Source organism: Lipophrys pholis (assembly GCF_963383615.2).
Source record: "Lipophrys pholis genome assembly, chromosome: 16".
NCBI lineage: Eukaryota > Metazoa > Chordata > Actinopteri > Blenniiformes > Blenniidae > Lipophrys > Lipophrys pholis.
This window is the reverse complement of record NC_137634.1, coordinates 14,123,944-14,141,239: the sequence shown is the minus strand read 5'-3', so window position 1 is coordinate 14,141,239 and position 17,296 is coordinate 14,123,944. Positions and strand designations below refer to the sequence as shown.

The 17,296-nt window shown below is 42.0% G+C and overlaps 4 protein-coding genes across 5 annotated transcripts; 1 reads left to right on the top strand and 3 right to left on the bottom strand.

The window, feature by feature from the left end:
• The first annotated feature begins 1,621 nt into the window (after positions 1-1,621).
• Positions 1,622-5,657, top strand: LOC308122277 (uncharacterized protein). 2 transcript variants are annotated; one of them, XM_080484017.1, is made up of 5 exons: positions 1,622-2,152; positions 2,272-2,424; positions 3,087-3,182; positions 4,028-4,310; positions 4,396-5,657. In XM_080484017.1, exons 2-5 carry the CDS (start codon positions 2,328-2,330, stop codon positions 4,508-4,510), a joined length of 591 nt encoding a protein of 196 aa, XP_080340143.1. In that variant the 5' UTR covers positions 1,622-2,152; positions 2,272-2,327; the 3' UTR covers positions 4,511-5,657. The 2 variants fall into 2 exon arrangements, with proteins under 2 accessions (XP_080340143.1, XP_080340144.1); XM_080484018.1 differs by having other exon boundaries at positions 2,054-2,152; positions 2,255-2,424.
• snrnp35 (small nuclear ribonucleoprotein 35 (U11/U12)) lies at positions 5,180-6,741 on the bottom strand. The gene has a single exon (XM_080484016.1). It carries the CDS (start codon positions 6,647-6,649, stop codon positions 5,927-5,929), a length of 723 nt encoding a protein of 240 aa, XP_080340142.1. The 5' UTR covers positions 6,650-6,741; the 3' UTR covers positions 5,180-5,926.
• A 1,560-nt stretch (positions 6,742-8,301) lies between these two features.
• bud13 (BUD13 homolog) lies at positions 8,302-11,798 on the bottom strand. Its single transcript, XM_080482483.1, has 10 exons — positions 11,647-11,798; positions 11,413-11,500; positions 10,979-11,063; positions 10,493-10,738; positions 9,927-10,222; positions 9,738-9,846; positions 9,416-9,554; positions 9,119-9,300; positions 8,858-8,939; positions 8,302-8,682 (listed from the first exon to the last, which is right to left on the bottom strand). The coding sequence occupies exons 1-10, from the start codon at positions 11,784-11,786 to the stop codon at positions 8,589-8,591; spliced, it is 1,461 nt and encodes a 486-aa protein (XP_080338609.1). The 5' UTR covers positions 11,787-11,798; the 3' UTR covers positions 8,302-8,588.
• Positions 11,799-14,616: 2,818 nt separating this feature from the next.
• Positions 14,617-16,668, bottom strand: LOC308122207 (uncharacterized protein). Its single transcript, XM_080483900.1, has 4 exons — positions 16,536-16,668; positions 15,965-16,022; positions 15,542-15,868; positions 14,617-15,285 (listed from the first exon to the last, which is right to left on the bottom strand). The coding sequence occupies exons 1-4, from the start codon at positions 16,623-16,625 to the stop codon at positions 15,188-15,190; spliced, it is 573 nt and encodes a 190-aa protein (XP_080340026.1). The 5' UTR covers positions 16,626-16,668; the 3' UTR covers positions 14,617-15,187.
• Between the last annotated feature and the right edge of the window lie 628 nt (positions 16,669-17,296).

Genomic DNA, 17,296 nt, shown 5'->3' with positions numbered 1-17,296 from the left:
CAACAAAAAAAGCAGTAGTTGCAGAGAGCTTGGAGAGGGACAAAACTTTGGAGGCAATAACTCTGTGGGCAAAGACCGTGAGGATCGCTTGTTACTCTTGGAAGCAAGGACTCCTGCTGGTTGTTGAACACCGGGAGAAGTTAGTGTTTCAATTATTATAATAACAACGTAATAACATTAATAATATTAAACTTTATAATATGTATATTTTAAGCTTCCTAACCAGTCTGTTCATCCTTCTCCTGTCGCTCACAAAAACAATATTGAAAGGGTACCCCTGAATACTCTAGTAAAATGGTGTGGAGCCAAAATGAGTTTGAAACATTGTGGAAAATATATGTTTTAAAGGGTTGTATAAGGGAATAAAGAAATACATGTGTATTAGAGGTTTATGTGAAAATCCATGCCAGACAATCTAAATAGATTTAAGAGTTTACATCCATCCCTTCATATTCTACACCACTTTCTCTAACTATAAAAAGGGTTGTTTGGAGCTGGCAGTGACCTCGGGGTGAAGCTGTGGGAGGAGGCCTGTGTGTCTGGAAGAAAACCAGCTCATTTACAATGAGACCCTGTAAAGGCCAGAAATACCACCAAACCAGACTCCAGCCAGGGACATATTTTTCTAGTTAAAAGTGGTTAAAACTGCACCACAAAAACAATTCAAATGAAAACAAGTTGTAGTATTGTCCAGATTAGCATTAATTGCAATATTAGCAGTAATATTCTAAAGAGGGATGCTGCATCATTGATTTTAAATGTGGGTGCACATAATGTTGACAGGATTGCACATAATGAATGCAATCTACAAATGATTATAATGAGTATAACGACTTAATTAAAAAACAATAATTTGATGTATGATGGGATTGGAAAATGACACACAGAGAAGAATATTTAGTCAGATGTCTGGTGTGCCTTGGTTTTCACTGTAGCTGCATTGATATGTCTCAAATAGGGCTGGCAGAGGGTTCCATGCATTATTCAGAACATTGTCTAGGTTAATCCACAATGCTACTCAGATATCTTTATGGAATTACTCCAAATCAAAGTGCATAATCTTCTTTATTAAGGCTCACGTCAGAAAATGACCACGGTATGCCCACGGAACACAGAAAACAACAACGAGACTCACATTGACCATAAGCTGAAGGGGGTTCTTTGGGAGCTGAGAGGCTCACGGTTGTATATACTGTATACTTTCCCTACAGACATGGATTACTTTTACATTTTGAAATGTCTTCTGATTACTATGGTTGAAATTAAAGCATTCAAGCAAATTAAATTACTAAGAAGTGGCAGGTTTCATTTAAAATCCAGAGTCCAGAGGAGAGCTTCAAGTTTAAAACAATAATAAGTATAGAAAACTGATCTTATCACAGCTACTGAGAATAGCTGGCAAATTACGTGTGTGTGTGTGTGTGTGTGTGTGTGTGTGTGTGTGTGTGTGTGTGTGTGTGTGTGTGTGTGTGTGTGTGTGTGTGTGTGTGTTCGTTCTCAAGGATAGGGTTACAAGATTGTGAAGTTACAGGTCAAAACAGGCCCTCTAATGTGAGAAGGAGAGAGAGAGAGAGCGAGAGAGAGAGAGAGAGAGAGAGAGAGAGAGAGAAAGAGAGAGAGCAGTACATTGCTGAGCAGTAGCCAAGTGCTCCAGGGTAACAAGAGAATCAACCAGAAGCACTCTTTATTCCTTTTAAGTTTTTGTCCTTTTTGTCAACCCGGTCTAACTCTCTTCCAGCCAGATTTATTTCATTATGAGACTTTCCCCTGTAAATTTTATACGATTCTCTCATTTAAGAAATGACCTTCACAAGTTGTCTTGAAAAAAATCCACAGCTCAGAGGCTCAAGCTTGCCGGGAAATGTTCTTTCTTTTTGTTCCCCAGGAATTCGTCTTTCAAAGGGATCGTCCAGAAAAAGAAAAAAAAAACAAAACTTACTTTTTAAGCCTGTATGTGAGCAGCTACTACACACGGTTGCTTTATTGTCCCAGTTGTAACTACTGTAGCTGTCACTCAAAGCAGGAGGATAAAACGCCATGACTACTGCAGTAAACAGGCTTTAAGCAGCTCTGTTCACAGCCTTACACACATTCCCACAGTGTGCAGAAATGTCAGCTTGTGCAACAACATTTGTCTTTTTCGACTCATAAGGTAAGTAATGCAGGAAATTCCTTAGAGCAGCGATTACAATTCCAGATTTTAATCTGAAAAATCCTATCTACAAATGAAACTATTATATCTTGTAACTTTCAGAGTGTTTGTGCCATCAGACAGAATAGATTAAAATCTTCTGGTGAAGCCAGTGATCCCGGAGCCAAGAGACAAAATGTTCTTCGAAAATGCCAACCTGCAACACCCTCGTCGACACCATGAATTCTTCCTGCGCTCTCGGCCCTACAGGGGGGAGCTACCAGCAGTGGCAGGTAAGGGTTTGTTTCTATTTCATCCTAAAGTCTGTTTAAATTGTTGATATTCTGAGCTCATTACCAATTTTTAGATTTAGTGCTTCAGATTGATGTGTTTCCATCATAAAGTCGTAATGTCTTTTTCTTTTACTTGTGACTTCGGGCAGCATTCAAATGTTGATGTTCAGCTCCCATCAGAGGAATAACCACAATAACATTGTACTAAAGCAGCCTCATTATTTAATGATCTGGAATTCTGAGGAAATTATGACCACACGTGTGGGAAAAATTCTTCAAACAGAAATGAGACCTGTGGGAATGACTGAGTATCACTGCAGTTACATTCTTTGTAAGTCAAAGTAAATTAGGTTTGAAGCTTACGACCTTAAATTCTTAGTAAATGAGTTTGAGGGTTATTAAAACTGAAAATAGCCGAAAATCAGCCTGATTGGACAGATTTCAGTAAATGATGAGGTGTGTTTAGCAATCACCACAGCAGTGTGCAAAACAAAAGGGGAAAAAGAAAAAAGAGAAAAGAAAAGGCTTTTAGCAGCATCAACAACAAAGTCTAACGTTTCTAAATGGGCTCAACTGAACTCCAGTATTTCCATGACATAGCACAGAGACGGTCTCCAACCAGACACTGTTAATACCCACGTTGCTGCCCGTTGTTTCCTCAGGACTTCTCCTGTACCCAGACACTCCTGCGAAAATGGAAACCACATCACGCGAGGCCTTCTGCTTCAGACCCATCCCACAACGAGACAGAGAGCAAGGTCTACCATCCGGTCTCACCCGAGACATAAAGCACGCTGTTTTGCTTTCAGAAAAGACTGTGGCAGTTTGTGGCGTTTTAATCAAATATGAAGGGGAAGTCATTAAAACTGAAAAAAAAACCAAAAAAAAAAACCACTTGAGAATACTTTGGTGATTACGCTGGGGTAATCATAATATGCAGAAATGACTGCATCAAATCGAGCAAACTACCATCCATAAAAGGTAGTTGATTCAATTCTATCAATGGTACATTGAGGAGAAAGTAAATATGGGCTAAAACATATTAGCAAAATGCCAATAAAAGGTAATATATATCAAGAGCAATACCTGCATGCAAAAGGAAAGTTTTTAAAAAGTGCCCCAAAGATTTTGTGGTATCTGTGGAGGGACACATGGTTGCTAAATGAATATCCTCCACAGATCCTCCTTGTCCAAACACAAGAGAACTTATGAAAACAAAGCAGTGCAATTTGGTGGGATCCATGGAAGATAGCTGTGTCAGTGTTTCGACATTTTATTAATGGCACATTTTAGGGTAACAAAAATAAATGGATTGATACTTCGAAGGCGGAATTAGTTTTCAGTCGCCTACTTGCCAAAAGATAATCCAAATCCATCACTTTGGACCTTTTTGTAAAGCTGATATTGCTGCTTTGTTGATTCCTGTTCTCTCTGTTGACTGAACTAGCTACAGATTTAGAAAAAAATAAAAATAAAACTTAGATGATGAAATGACTTAATCCCACTTTGCTTGAGATTCTATGGAAAAACATCAACACAGCTTTTTTCTAATAAGAAAATTAAACTTAATGCAGCTTTTTAACCTGTTATGGTTACACTTCAGGACACCTGATTGGCCCGGATACACAGCAAGACTTCCACCACTCTCGCTTCACATCCTCAAGACAAACAGACAGGAGAAACAGCAGCAAGGAGAAGGAACTGGGACGGGGTGATGAAGAAGGAGACTATGATCACACAAAGTCAACAGCAGTGAAACGCCAACAAGATACTACAGAGATGCAGTCTCAGTATCAGAAGGATTTCCCTCCTCCGTCCTCCTGGCGCAGGAGGCGAACGCCGGCCCTCCCTCAGCCCGACAACATTGGCATCAACCCTGCCTTCAGGTGAGAGTGGGCCGGTCAACATTGCCGTATCCTGCTGCTTAAAACAAGGAGTAACTGATCCGTTGCTGTGCGCTCTGATTCACAGGATTGAGTTCAACACAGTCCAGAGAGAGACTTACCCCGGTTGGCCTATTGTGAATCGCCGGCTGGCTGGCAGGCAGAGAGAGGCTTCACCTGGACAAAACAACACGACTCTTTGATGGGAGTTCATGCCAGACAGTACATAATCAAAGGTTGCATGTGCACCAGCTTTCCACCTCAGACTGTCATGTGACATGTGTCCCTGGACAACACTGGACATCAAACTCTTTTCTCGTTGTTACTTTCTGTTAGAATAACATTGTATTGGATTTATCCCAGCTCGTTCTTGTGAGCATGTTGTAATTAAGACACATTAGAATCAGAATAAACAGGAAGGGGTCATTATTTTCGTTGCTTTGCTTTACAGCTTCACTGTGGATCAGTACTTTTCAACATAAACTCTTGACTCATCTTGAATTTTACAGCAACAGGTGGTGAACTTCCCGGCAGCAAGTCTATCTGATGAGCTAATGGAGCCATAATGCTGACAGACAGAAAAAAACAAAAAAACAAGAGGATGTGCAGTGGAGTCATTGGAAATAACTTAATAAGCTAATGCTCATTCCAGACCATTAGAGCTGAATATTGATGACTTCAAACATAGTTGAGGTCAGCTTGAGAGAGAACGACTCACCCACTGAGTCACAACTGAAATGTGATCTGCTCTTAATGGCGGATCGAGACGCAAGACACCAACCAAACCAAGACATTTGCTGAAACACAAGAGCAATGACTGTACAAATCTGTGATTTGATAACTCTACAAATAAATCAGAGGCAACTCTGTGTGCGATAATAAATATTTAATATGAGGTGCAGAACAGTACTTTCGCACGAGTGTTCAGCATTTAACCAATCCCCAAGGAGTTTAGGACAGGCAGTATGCAATGATTGAGGAGCATTCAAGGGTTTATGGGCTTTGCTCAGGGGCCCTCAAGTAATGGCAATCAAGGTGGTTTTGGTTTTATTTTCATCATCAAAATCTGCTGCTGGACCAGGGTTGAAACCAGTGACAATGAATACAAGCTGGCACCACTTTCCTCGAGGCAACTATGTGAAATCTTAATTCAATTAAAATAAAACTGAATTACCTACATTTCATTTGCAACCACAAGAAGCAAAGCAACTTAAATTTTGTTTTAACTGCTCTGTAAATACTGTACTGAATATGCTCACTTGGAAAAAAAGGTATGCCATCCTTTCAATAAAAAGGCCAAATAAGACTTTTATTGAACGAGAACATATAATTAAATAAGGTTTTCTTGTGTGTGCGTGTGTGTGTGTGTGTGTGTGTGTGTCACCAAAGATGTTGCAAGGCATTCAAACGTTGGTGCATTACAAACTAAGAACATTAATCAGCATATGAGGAATCTTACTCATTCATTCAGGCTGTGTTACATCAGTTTGTACCACAATGAGAGGAACATGAAGGTTGGAACACATTTCAAACCTAAACCTCAAAAGTGTGACTTTACATCTGTAACAAACTTTGATTTCAGACTCGGAGCTCCACCACTGTTCTCATCATTCATTCAGTCATCTGCGGTCCCTGTGTCTGCTCCTGTCTCTGTACCGGTGCTCCTCCCGCTCTCTGTCTCTGTGTCGGTCCTCTCTCCTCTCTCTGCTTCCCCAGTCAGCCTCTCTGTACCGGTCCCCGCCCTCCCGGTCTCTCCGGGCTCCTCTGTCCCAGTCCCTCCCTCCACCTCCACCTCCACCTCCACCTCCACCTCCTCGCTCAGGCCCCGGGCCAGGACCGAGGGTAATGGGCTTGCGGAAGGGCCTGTCCCGGCCGCCGAACCGCAGCTGTCCGGACTCCTTCTTCCCCCCCAGTCCTCCCCCGAGCCGCCTCGGCACCCAGCCGCTCAGCGTCCTCTCCTGCTCGAAGTCCACGAACACTTCGTGCTGATCGACCAGCAGCTTGTCGGCGTCCCGGCGGGCCCGCACCACCGAGCGCTCCTCTTTGTACTCCACGAAGGCGTAGCACTTGGAGAAGCCGGTGACGATGTCCCGGACCAGCCGGAGCCGCCGGATGTCACCGAACTTCGAGAAGACTTGGTGCAGTTTATCCTCGGTGGTCTGCGGGTTCAAACGGGCCACGAAGAGGGTCAGCAGCGGGTCTCCCACGACGCCCTTGTTGGGCTTGTACCGGGCGCCCATCGCCCTCCACACCGCCCGGTCATGAGGCTCCACGTCCGTCCCGTCGATGCTGCCCGCCTTCAGCGGGTCGTACACCTTCGCAATCCGGTTCCAATCAACCATTTTTACCAGAAAGAGTGGGTCTGGTTTCAAATGTCGATTTCAAATTGCCTGCAGAGTTCCATCAAGTTTACCAACAACATGAGACCGACTGGTGCATCAGGAAAAACACTCCGTAATCAAACGGGAGCATTGCGCTTTATTGGTTCCGACCCCGAGTGTGTCTGAGTGGGACATGCGTGTGCTTTTTATTTTAATGTACAAGTAGGATACATAAATGCACATCGGATTAAAAATGGTTTTACGATATCTCAGGTCCTCTGTAATTTCTTACTCTAGAAACTCGGCTGACGACTGAAAGACAAAATGAGGCTGCAAAGCAAATGGATTAAATATGTACAATTTAATAAATAAAAGTGCAAAAAATACTTTCAATAAATGCACGTGTAGTCGCAATTGTTGCAGAACTCAGTGACCCACGAGCCACTCCTCAGCACAAGAAAAGCACTTAATATAAATAAAAGCATTATAAATGCTATATATAATTATAACGTTGGACAACTTGAAACTTGTAAGGCAGTGGTAATGTTAAGTCCTGCGGGCCAAAACTGGTCCCCCAGAAGATTTATTAAAATGGAATTCTATTTCTATAGTCATGCCAAGGATGACTCCCATAAAGAAAACCCATTCTGTCAATAATTCAGATCTTTCAGCAGATTTTCAAAATTCCAAGGAGACTCTAAAGTGACACTAAACTGAACAAAAAATATTGTGACACACATGTTTAAAGTCTGAGAGACCAAGTGACAAAAAAAAAAAAACCCAACTTTAATTTAACCTTTTCTATATTTAGATGACCTTAACTACACATACTAGGAGTGGTGGCCTGTCATGATGCAGAACTGATCATGGTCAGGGGTCCTGCTTCAGGAGTCAAAGTTCCAGCGGTGGGATTCAAACCCCAAAAACCTACAACCAAAAGCTTGAATCTCTAACCTCATTGCTCTCAAACGTGCACAGCAGTCATGAGAAAACCCTCAGAATACAAATAAAGTGATAAACTTATTTCTCCTTTTGAATACAGAATATACATGATATTTCCTAATGACATGACCAGGGCTCTTGGAAAAATGTTAAATTAAGTTTACAAGTTAAACACTGCCAGCATTTGTGTAGGGCTGTATACGTTTGTCATGTCATTTCTTCAGTCGACTGTTTTGAGATGCAATTCAAAAAAGCTGACCAGATTAAAAAAATGTGACATCTACTGAATCCTAAAGTAGTTATCATTTATATCTCATTAGAGATTCCATGTACTTACCAGAACAAGTATTAATTTGTACACGGTCAATGTATTCATTTAAAAACAGGTTGAAAGCCATGGTTGTCTGTTTGATGGACTACTATGGGTTTCAGTAATGAAAGACTGACTGGAAGCTTTAATTCTGTAAATTCCAGTGAGGTACATCAACAGTTCTCGACAGAAGGTCATCAGAGGTTTCTCCTATGAGATGTGGTTCACGTCATCAGATGCTTCTTGTAAATACCAAACAATTAGTTCCGGTTAACCGACATGCTCAAGTCTGGTTTTATCCATTTGGCTGCAGCGTCACAAACTCAAGACTCCGCTGACCTCATTTTTGAGGCATTAGCTTTTTTCCAGCAGCAGCCGCATGAATATTTAATGTATATGTGCAATGAGGACACCAAGTGTTCAACACTGTATAAAAAGAATATTTAATATTCTGTGAAAAAACAACATTGTTCCAGTTTCACATTCAGACATTACAAAATCATAAAATTCTGTTACTTCACGACTATGTACAGTTCAATCTGAAAACTGACGTACAGTATCAAACCGGTGTGAAACAGTAGAAAAAGCTGCTTCGTTCCTTTTTCAAAAATTAAGTCCCATTTTCCAAGCATGTCTAATCTAGAGGGAGTTTTACACAATATGGTAATTCAATGTACAGTGACACTCTTTAGCTCCCAAGTCTTGGTTTTACATGTCCTCGACACTCCACTTGTAAGCTGCCTCCTGTACGGCTTTTTTATCCGAAATCCGCGTGTAGCGTTTCTTTTCAAATCCATTTGACCTGCAACACACAAAAAAATGATCACTACTATACTCCAACCACACCTAAATTCCCCTAAACGTATGCACCCGACGAGGTTCAACAACAGCTAAAAAGCAGGTATTTGTGCCGTAATGCAAGGCAACGTTGTTTCCAGTGAAACTGCATCTCAAGTATCATGTGTGCATTATTGTACCTGTCAACTCCATCCCAACGATAGCCAGGCATAAGATTGAACCTGTTTGGAGGTGGTGGAGGGCCTTTATATTGAGGTTTTGCTGCAAAAATAAAAAAAAAAAGGCAATTTTAAAAATATTATACTATAAATGGCATGAAACGAACATTCTGCATAAATGATCTTATATTCAAAAGGCAACTCATGCTGCCGCTATCCCACCCAGCTTTCCTCTGAGAGACTGTAAACATATCTGGCTCAAGTACAAGTGATGTTTAAAACCTGGTGTCTTTGTGCTGCGGTCCTTTTTCCGCCTGAGCATTGCAGCCATTGGATCTCCTTCTCTTTCCTGTTCTCTCAACATGCGATCAAGATCCTCATCATCGTGGTGACGTGCCAGCGGCTTCTGGGCTTCATGCAGTGCATCCTCAAGTTTCTGCTGTTGCATCTGGCCCTGGGCCAACCTGTGAACACAATTCAGCTTATGTGAAGACGTATTCGATACACTTCAATGTTTTTATATGCACTTGTCCAAACGTCTTTGTTGTCTTGATATGTGGAAGAATGACATAGATTTACCCTTTCCCCCACTGAGCATATTTCTCATCTTTAGCTGCTTTTTCTCCAGCTTTTTTCTTCTGTTCTTCTCTCTCCGTATCCAAATCCCTCCTTTTGCCACTTTTGTCTCGGAACACCGTCTGGGCATTGCGGGATTCATCTAGTCACAGCAGATCATTGGATCACAATGTCGTCTCAACAGAATGACATCAACTTCACAAAGACTAATCAAGCTATAATAAAAACCCATTTAATGGATGAATCTTGTCAATTCCATGTGGATATGGGTTTGAGCTTTATTACTGGTGTGGGCAGGAAAAATATTTCCAAAAAGTGATCAAACCTTCTAGTGGTTGATTGTGTTTTTCTCTTCGTCGGTTATCTTCATGCTCTTTCCTCAATACATCAACAGAAACCAAACCAGCCTTCCCACCAGAAAGCATCCTGTGGCCCTGGAAAACCAAACAAAACACTCAGCAATTTCAGCACAATTGATACTATATCAACCTCAAAATTAATATGGTTAGCTTACCTGTGGCTGGCCAGATCTACGAGGGGGTGACAAATCTCCATCTGCGTCTCGTCCTCGCCTCCTAGGCGGCGACTGGTCAGAATCTGAGCCTCGTCTGGATTTGGAGTGCATCCGGGGAGGAGACTGGTCGGAGTCTGAAGCTTTGCCTTTTGGTGGCTTTTTCCTCGGTGGTGACTGATCAGAGTCTGAATCAGCCCGAGTTTGAGTCCTCTTCGCCAGTGATGATCGAGAGGAATCAGATGAATGTTTTTTACTTGATAAAGACGAGCTGGGCTTTCTTCGGTCGGGGGATGAATCTGACAGAGCAACCGTTGAATTTGTTAATAACATATAAAATCAGTTTTTTCTTGGTGCTCAAACTCATACTGTAAAATATATAGATTTTTTTTGAATAAAATAATCATGTACACTGAGGTTAAAAAACCATTGGTGTTCCCATTATTACTTGTCAAGTACAAATGCGATGATATATGCTGAGTGAGCTTGTGATTGTTGGTTACGTTTTTCATTGTCGCCAAGGTTTACACAGACAAAAAATTCATTCCACCTCGTAAATTAGCACTCACCTTTACTTTGCACCTTTCCTGACTGTTGCCTCCGAGGCGACAAGTCAGGAGAATCATGGCGACTCCTCCTGGGAGGAGATCCATCAGGTGAGTCGTGGCGACTCCTCCTGGGAGGAGATCCATCGGGTGAGTCGTGGCGACTCCTCCTGGGAGGAGATCCATCGGGTGAGTCGTGGCGACCGCTGCTCGGATCTGCAGGTTGATGCTCTTCATTTTTTCCCTCTTCCGTGTCTTCATTTTCATCAGCTACATGGAGAAGACATATTAAATTAGGGCTGGGCAATTTGGCACATTTTTTTTAAAAGAACAATTCGAGTTTCGAGGAATTCTGGGGAAAAAAAACTCGAATTTGCAAAATAACAATCTTTTTTTAGCTACAAATTCGATAAATCAATTGAATTTTTTGCCCAGCCCAACATTAACTGAAACAAATAACAAAAAACTAGTTTTTACAAGCACAAATGATCACTTCTTCTGTAGCAATACCTCCAATCACTTTCCATCTGTTGCTGGTTCTGAATGCTTCCAGATGTTTTACCTCATCAGGACGATCATCAACCATTTCAGCAATCTGAGTAGACAGCAAGGGATAACGTTTTGAAATGGAGTGACGACTTGTGAAAATCAAAATCTGGCAAAAACTGTTTTTACGGAGTTATCTAGAATGTTTGTTTTCTTATAAAGATACAACAATTTTTGCAGAACTGATGGGAGTGGGAAATACAAACACGTTTAGGACTAAATTGGTATTAATTAGAACCTGAAAAAAATAACATTAATAATAGAGGAGTCTGAATCCAAAGATTTCCCATCATTCTTTGGCTACATGTTGATGCTACAAACAATCAGACAGGCAGCAATGTGTTTCTCACTTGTAATGAATGAAGCTCCTGTTAGCCTGTCAGCTAACGCAAACTTACCACTGGAGCTTCGTCCTCTTCCTCTTCCATCTCCTCCTGCGCTTGGACCAATTGCTTCCAGTCGATATCATCATCTACTATCTTCAGCCTTCAGGAAAAGAGAAGAAAACACGATTTTGTGAAGTTGGACCGTGAAAAGGGTGAAAACGCGCTCAGGGGTTACAGCCGATTAAAGTTAGCTTCACGGCTAACACGCGCAACAACAGCTCGGATTAATCGTGACTTTCCTCTCACCCTTTCTCGGGCACCTTTTGTCGCTTCTTCTTTAACTTCCCTTTGGATTTTTTAGAGTCTTCGTCGGCTGATAGGTATCTTTTTAGGTACTCAGCCTTGGAAAGCTCGAGTCCTTTCCTGCTACCTGTGGAAGCAGCCATAGCTGTGTTGTCAGAGGCTACGGCTCCCGCCAAGGGTCAAGAATACTCACTGTAAAGATGCGCATCAGAAAACCAGAGAAAAACACTTAGGATGTTTATCAAACTTTGATATTCGTCACATCACACACTGGTTACAACATCAAGATTACTTAGAGACACGTTTGTTTTTTAGTTTGATTCTCATAATGATCTTGTATGTATGTATGTATGTATGTGTGTGTGTGTGTGTGTGTGTGTGTGTGTGTGTGTGTGTGTGTGTGTGTGTGTGTGTGTGTGTGTGTGTGTGTGTGTGTGTGTGTGTGTGTGTGTGTGTGTGTGTGTGTGTGTGTGTGTGTGTGTGTGTGTGTGTGTGTTTCTGTTTTAGATGCCCCACAGTCTGTGTTCCCAGAATCCTCTCCTGAAATGTGTGAAAACTTCCTGCAATTCTTCATTGACAAGGTTCTTGTCACCAGGGCCCTGATTCCAGCTCCTGGCTCTGATCCTTCTAACTCTGCTCCTTGTCCGGTTACACTTGACGAGTTTGAGCCAGTGACTTTGCAACTTTTAGGGGATGTGGTTGCACATTTGAAGCCCTCAGGTTCCCCCCGGGATGCTATCCCTCCTCATCTTTTTAAAGAAACCTTCCACAGCATAGAGCAGCTCATCCTCACTATTATTAACTGCAGCCTTTCATCTGGTGTTGTTCCTGTGTATTTTAAACATGCAGTGGTGCAGCCCCTTCTTAAGAAACCAGGCCTTGACCAGGCTGTCTTGGCTAATTGTAGGCCCATCTCCAAGCTGCCTTTTATCTCTAAGATTTTGGAGAAGGTTGTCCACGCCCAGCTCAAGGACTACTTAGAGGAGCACAACATTTTAGAAGTTTTTCAATCTGGTTTTAAACCCCTTCACAGCACAGAGTCAGCATTGCTCAGGGTTTTTAATGACATCCTCCAGGCAAATGATCGTGGTGATCATATGGTTCTGGTTTTGCTAGACCTGACTGCTGCATTCGACACCGTGGACCACAGCATCTTGATGTCCCGGCTGCAGCCCCTGGTGGGCATCCGTGGTACTGCTCTGGCCTGGTTTAAATCCTATCTGGCAGACAGAACCATGTGTGTTAGCCTTGCTGGCTCTGAATCCTCCTCTGCTCCTCTCACATATGGGGTTCCACAAGGCTCAATTCTAGGGCCCCTGCTTTTTTCCCTGTACCTTCTCCCACTGGGCTCTCTGCTCAGGAGACACGGTATCTCTTTTCACTGTTATGCTGACGACAGCCAGATTTATGTCCCACTTAATAAGAAAGATGCCTCCTCACTGTCTCCTCTCCTGTCATGCCTTAAGGACATTAAAGCCTGGATGGCTTTTAACTTTTTAAGTTTTAATGAAAACAAAACTTAGGTGATGGTGTTCGGGCCCAGTGGCTCCTGTAAACCCCCTCTTTTTGACCTGGGTCACCTGGCTCCACATGTGAAGCCAGTGGTTTTGAACCTAGGTTTTAGAATGGACAGTGATTTTAAATTGGACTCTCAGATTAGGGCAGTGGTAAAGTCCAGCTTCTTCCACCTCAGAAGGCTTGCAAAGGTAAAGACCATTCTGGCACGGCAGCACTTTGAAACAGTAATCCATGCTTTTATTACATCCCGGCTGGATTACTATAACGCACTTTATGTTGGAGTCAGCCAGTCCTCCCTCGCTCGTCTCCAGTTAGTCCAGAACGCTGCAGCCCGCCTTCTAACTGGAGCAGGTAAGAGGGAGCACATAACACCCGTTCTGGCGTCTCTCCACTGACTGCCTGTGCATTTTAGAATTCGTTTTAAGATTCTTTTATTTGTTTTTAAATCTCTGAATGGTCTTGCCCCGCCCTACCTCTCTGAGCTGCTCCACGCCTACACCCCTGCTCGGTGCCTCCGGTCAGCTGATCAGCTTCTTCTGGAGGTACCGAGGTCCAAACGAAAGCTCAGAGGGGACAGGGCCTTTTCTGTTGCAGCCCCTCTGTTGTGGAATGAGCTACCACTGCCCGTCAGACAATCCCCCTCACTGTCCACTTTTAAAACTAATCTTAAAACCCACTTTTATTCCTTGGCTTTTAACCATGTTTGAGACTCTGTCCCTGGTTTTATTGTTGCCAATCTATTGTTTGTTTATTGTATTTCACTGTTTTTACTCTTTACTCTTTACTGTACTTTTTTATTTAGTCTTTTATTGGAAAGCACTTTGGCCTCAGCCACAACTGTTTTAAAGTGCTGTATAAATAAAGCTGACTTGACTTGACTTGACTTGTATGTATGTATGTATGTGTGTGTGTGTGTGTGTGTGTGTGTGTGTGTGTGTGTGTGTGTGTGTGTGTGTGTGTGTGTGTGTGTGTGTGTGTGTGTGTGTGTGTGTGTGTGTGTGTGTGTGTGTGTGTGTGTGTGTGTGTGTGTGTGTGTGTGTGTGTGTGTGTGTATGTATGTTTTTTACCAGCTACCCATCGAAATGCATGACATCTTCAGGGATGATTTGTTATATTTATATCTATTAAAGTTACTTCCTGTATAAAGGGAGTTTTTCTTTTCCACTCATGTGGACTTGTTGGGTAAAAGTACCTAAAAATGTCTGTGTTATAATAATACAATTTAATTAAATTATTCTCGATATCATCAATATCGCTTTTCTATCAATGTCATGTCACTATTAGCTTACTGGACCACAGCCATATCTGAATTTAGTGTTTTTGGCACATTTGGGTCCTCTATGTTATGTTTTCTGTGCAACAGTGGTATGACAGTATTTAGTATGTAGAGTTGAAGGTAAGTTGAATCTGTCCCGCTATGACATATGAAGTGTAATTTAGATCCACATGGCAAATGAGGTGAACAATGATGGTGTTTATTTCATGATTTAAACATACAATAAATAAGAAATATTAACAGATATGGCCTTTCAATTGCCAATGAAAAGACACGTGAAATCCCCTCCTTCAACCTTGTGAAACAACAAACAGACCAAGACCAAATATCTATATGTTTACCAACATCAATTACACATTTATTCAAAGTCTGGTAATCTTGACACATTAGCTTTTATAATATACATCACACACACTGTTGGAAAAAAAATGGCTGTGTGTCCTTATTGGAAAACAAGTGCATTATTTTCCATATATAATATACATGTTTTGCAGTGTACTAATACAAACACAATCTCTGTAACTCTCAAGCACAAATTTCTAAACATTCTTTTTGAACAATTCATGAGACATCTTTACAAGTGAAAATAATTCTGCGTCAGTGCTTGATCGAGGGAAACAAAAGGAACAATTCACAAGCTGCTGACAGCTTCTTTTCAGCGTGTTGATGTGGGTATGGACAGAAGCAAGGGTGGCGGCTGGATGTGCGCGTGCCTTCGCATGCCTGCTTGCTTTTCTTAGTTGTTGTCTTTTAGCTGCGTGTGTAATAGAAGAAGAGCAGCACACAAGCGATCCAAGACCAGGAGCTTCTCAGGAATACACTGACAGCAGAACAGAGAAGGACCTGACCTGCAGAGGAAGGAACGTTTAAAGAGAAAGTTTTCTTTAATAAAAATGCATTGGATTACTCAGGGATTCACATATTTTGTTCTTCAAATTTTTACACCATGGACACACACACACACACACACACACACACACACACACACACACACACACACACACACACACACACACACACACACACACACACACACACACACACACACACACACACACACACACACACACACACACACACACACACACACACACACACACTTACTATTCTCCACATTAACTCTAGCAACAACACCAGACATTTTGCACAAGTACGTGGTGTTGTGCGGGAGTGTCTCGGTGAAGCCTTTTTGGGTCATTCTGTATCCATGAGGTTGCAGCTCCTCCACATAGGTTTTATCTTTGAACTGGTTGTCTGCTGATGCACCGGACACGTTGGTGTTAATGACGATCTCCTTGGTTCCAAAGGACCTAGAGAATTCGTAGCTGGGGTACTTGTTTTGCTTGGGCTCAATAAGACAGTCGACTCTCAGGTCGTTGTCTGCTTCTAAGCACACAATGATCGTGCCAGATTGGACCGGGACCAGCAGTACTGTTGCAAAACACACAGAGTTAAGATTAGGACCAAATTATATTGTTTAAATTGGAGCAGAATTATTTATGATAAAAAATAAATATATATTCTCACCTCCAAACACTCCGAATATTAACACAGACCTGAGCATGATGGAACAGTCCCGGTACAACTTTGAAAAACATGCAAGACATGAAAAACTAATAAAAATACTCAAACAGTTATGGCTGTTGGTGATGAAGTGTTTTTGGTTGAGGTCATGTCAGTGTTACATCACAGCAAAAAAAGAACACTGTGCCACCATATAGTAAGGAGGCCAGTATTTCTATTAATAGTTTCAGGTTGTCTCGATGACAACCTGAAAAGTTTGAGATCCTCTGACCTAACGGATCCAACTCTGGCCAAAACTAAAGACAGGAAATGACTGAAAGCAGAAGGTGACGGTCATTTCACTGCACTATTCCTATCATTTACAAAATAAATCCTCTATCAAAGTTTGTGTTTATCAACAGACCAAGCTAAATAATACTACTTTAATGGTAAGTGATGGACTGTTTACCTTCCCTGCAGGGCATTCTCTCTAATCATGTCCTACACATTCCAGCATATTCCATACCATCTTGGTATGATCCAAGCTGTCCCATCTACCTCCTGATGTGGTAGCTGAGCATCTTTGGAGTCTTACCTCGTGCCAGGTCAGGATGATGGAGCAGCTCCTTCCTGCTTGCTCTGGTCTTGGAAATAAACAGCTAGTAGCGGTCGCCTCAGTGTGCATCACCGCAGAGCATCACGCTTCTAACACAAAGTGGGAGTGATACAGAGGGGGAGGGATGGGAGGTGGCCCAGAGAGTGCTGATTCGTCTTTCTCCTCTGCAGTACCTAACATCATAAGCTGAGCAGGCTGTCTGTGAGAGCCAGGGCAAAAACATCCGTTTTTTTTTTTTTTTTTTTTTTAAATTAGTCCATGCTCTGTGACCTTGTCTGTTTTCCTCTCAGGTTCTCTCCTCACTTGAGTTTCAATTGATGTGCCCTCTGGGTATATTGTGCCCTTCGTGCTTGCCATTAGGTGATGATGCACTATAAATAACCCAGGGAAAAAACTAACAAAATGGAGTCATTTTTGTGACCTATTCTCAGAAGTACAAACTCAAAAAGGTATTATAGCCCACTAACTTTTATTTCCCACTGAAAAAAATGCACACATGCATCCAGGCTGAAATTTCTCGCACTGTCATACCGTGTGACTCAGTTACAAAAACGACTCAATATCGCCATCCTAAGGTCAGTGTGGAGAATTACACGTGTCTATGTGCACTTCACTCTGCATCACAAGGTACTAACTCCCAATACTTTGTTACTCTTATCCACTAATGTACACTTTTAACCTACATTTCAACAAATATATACACTTTTATTTGTAGTCTTATTACTATTTGTTAAGCGAAT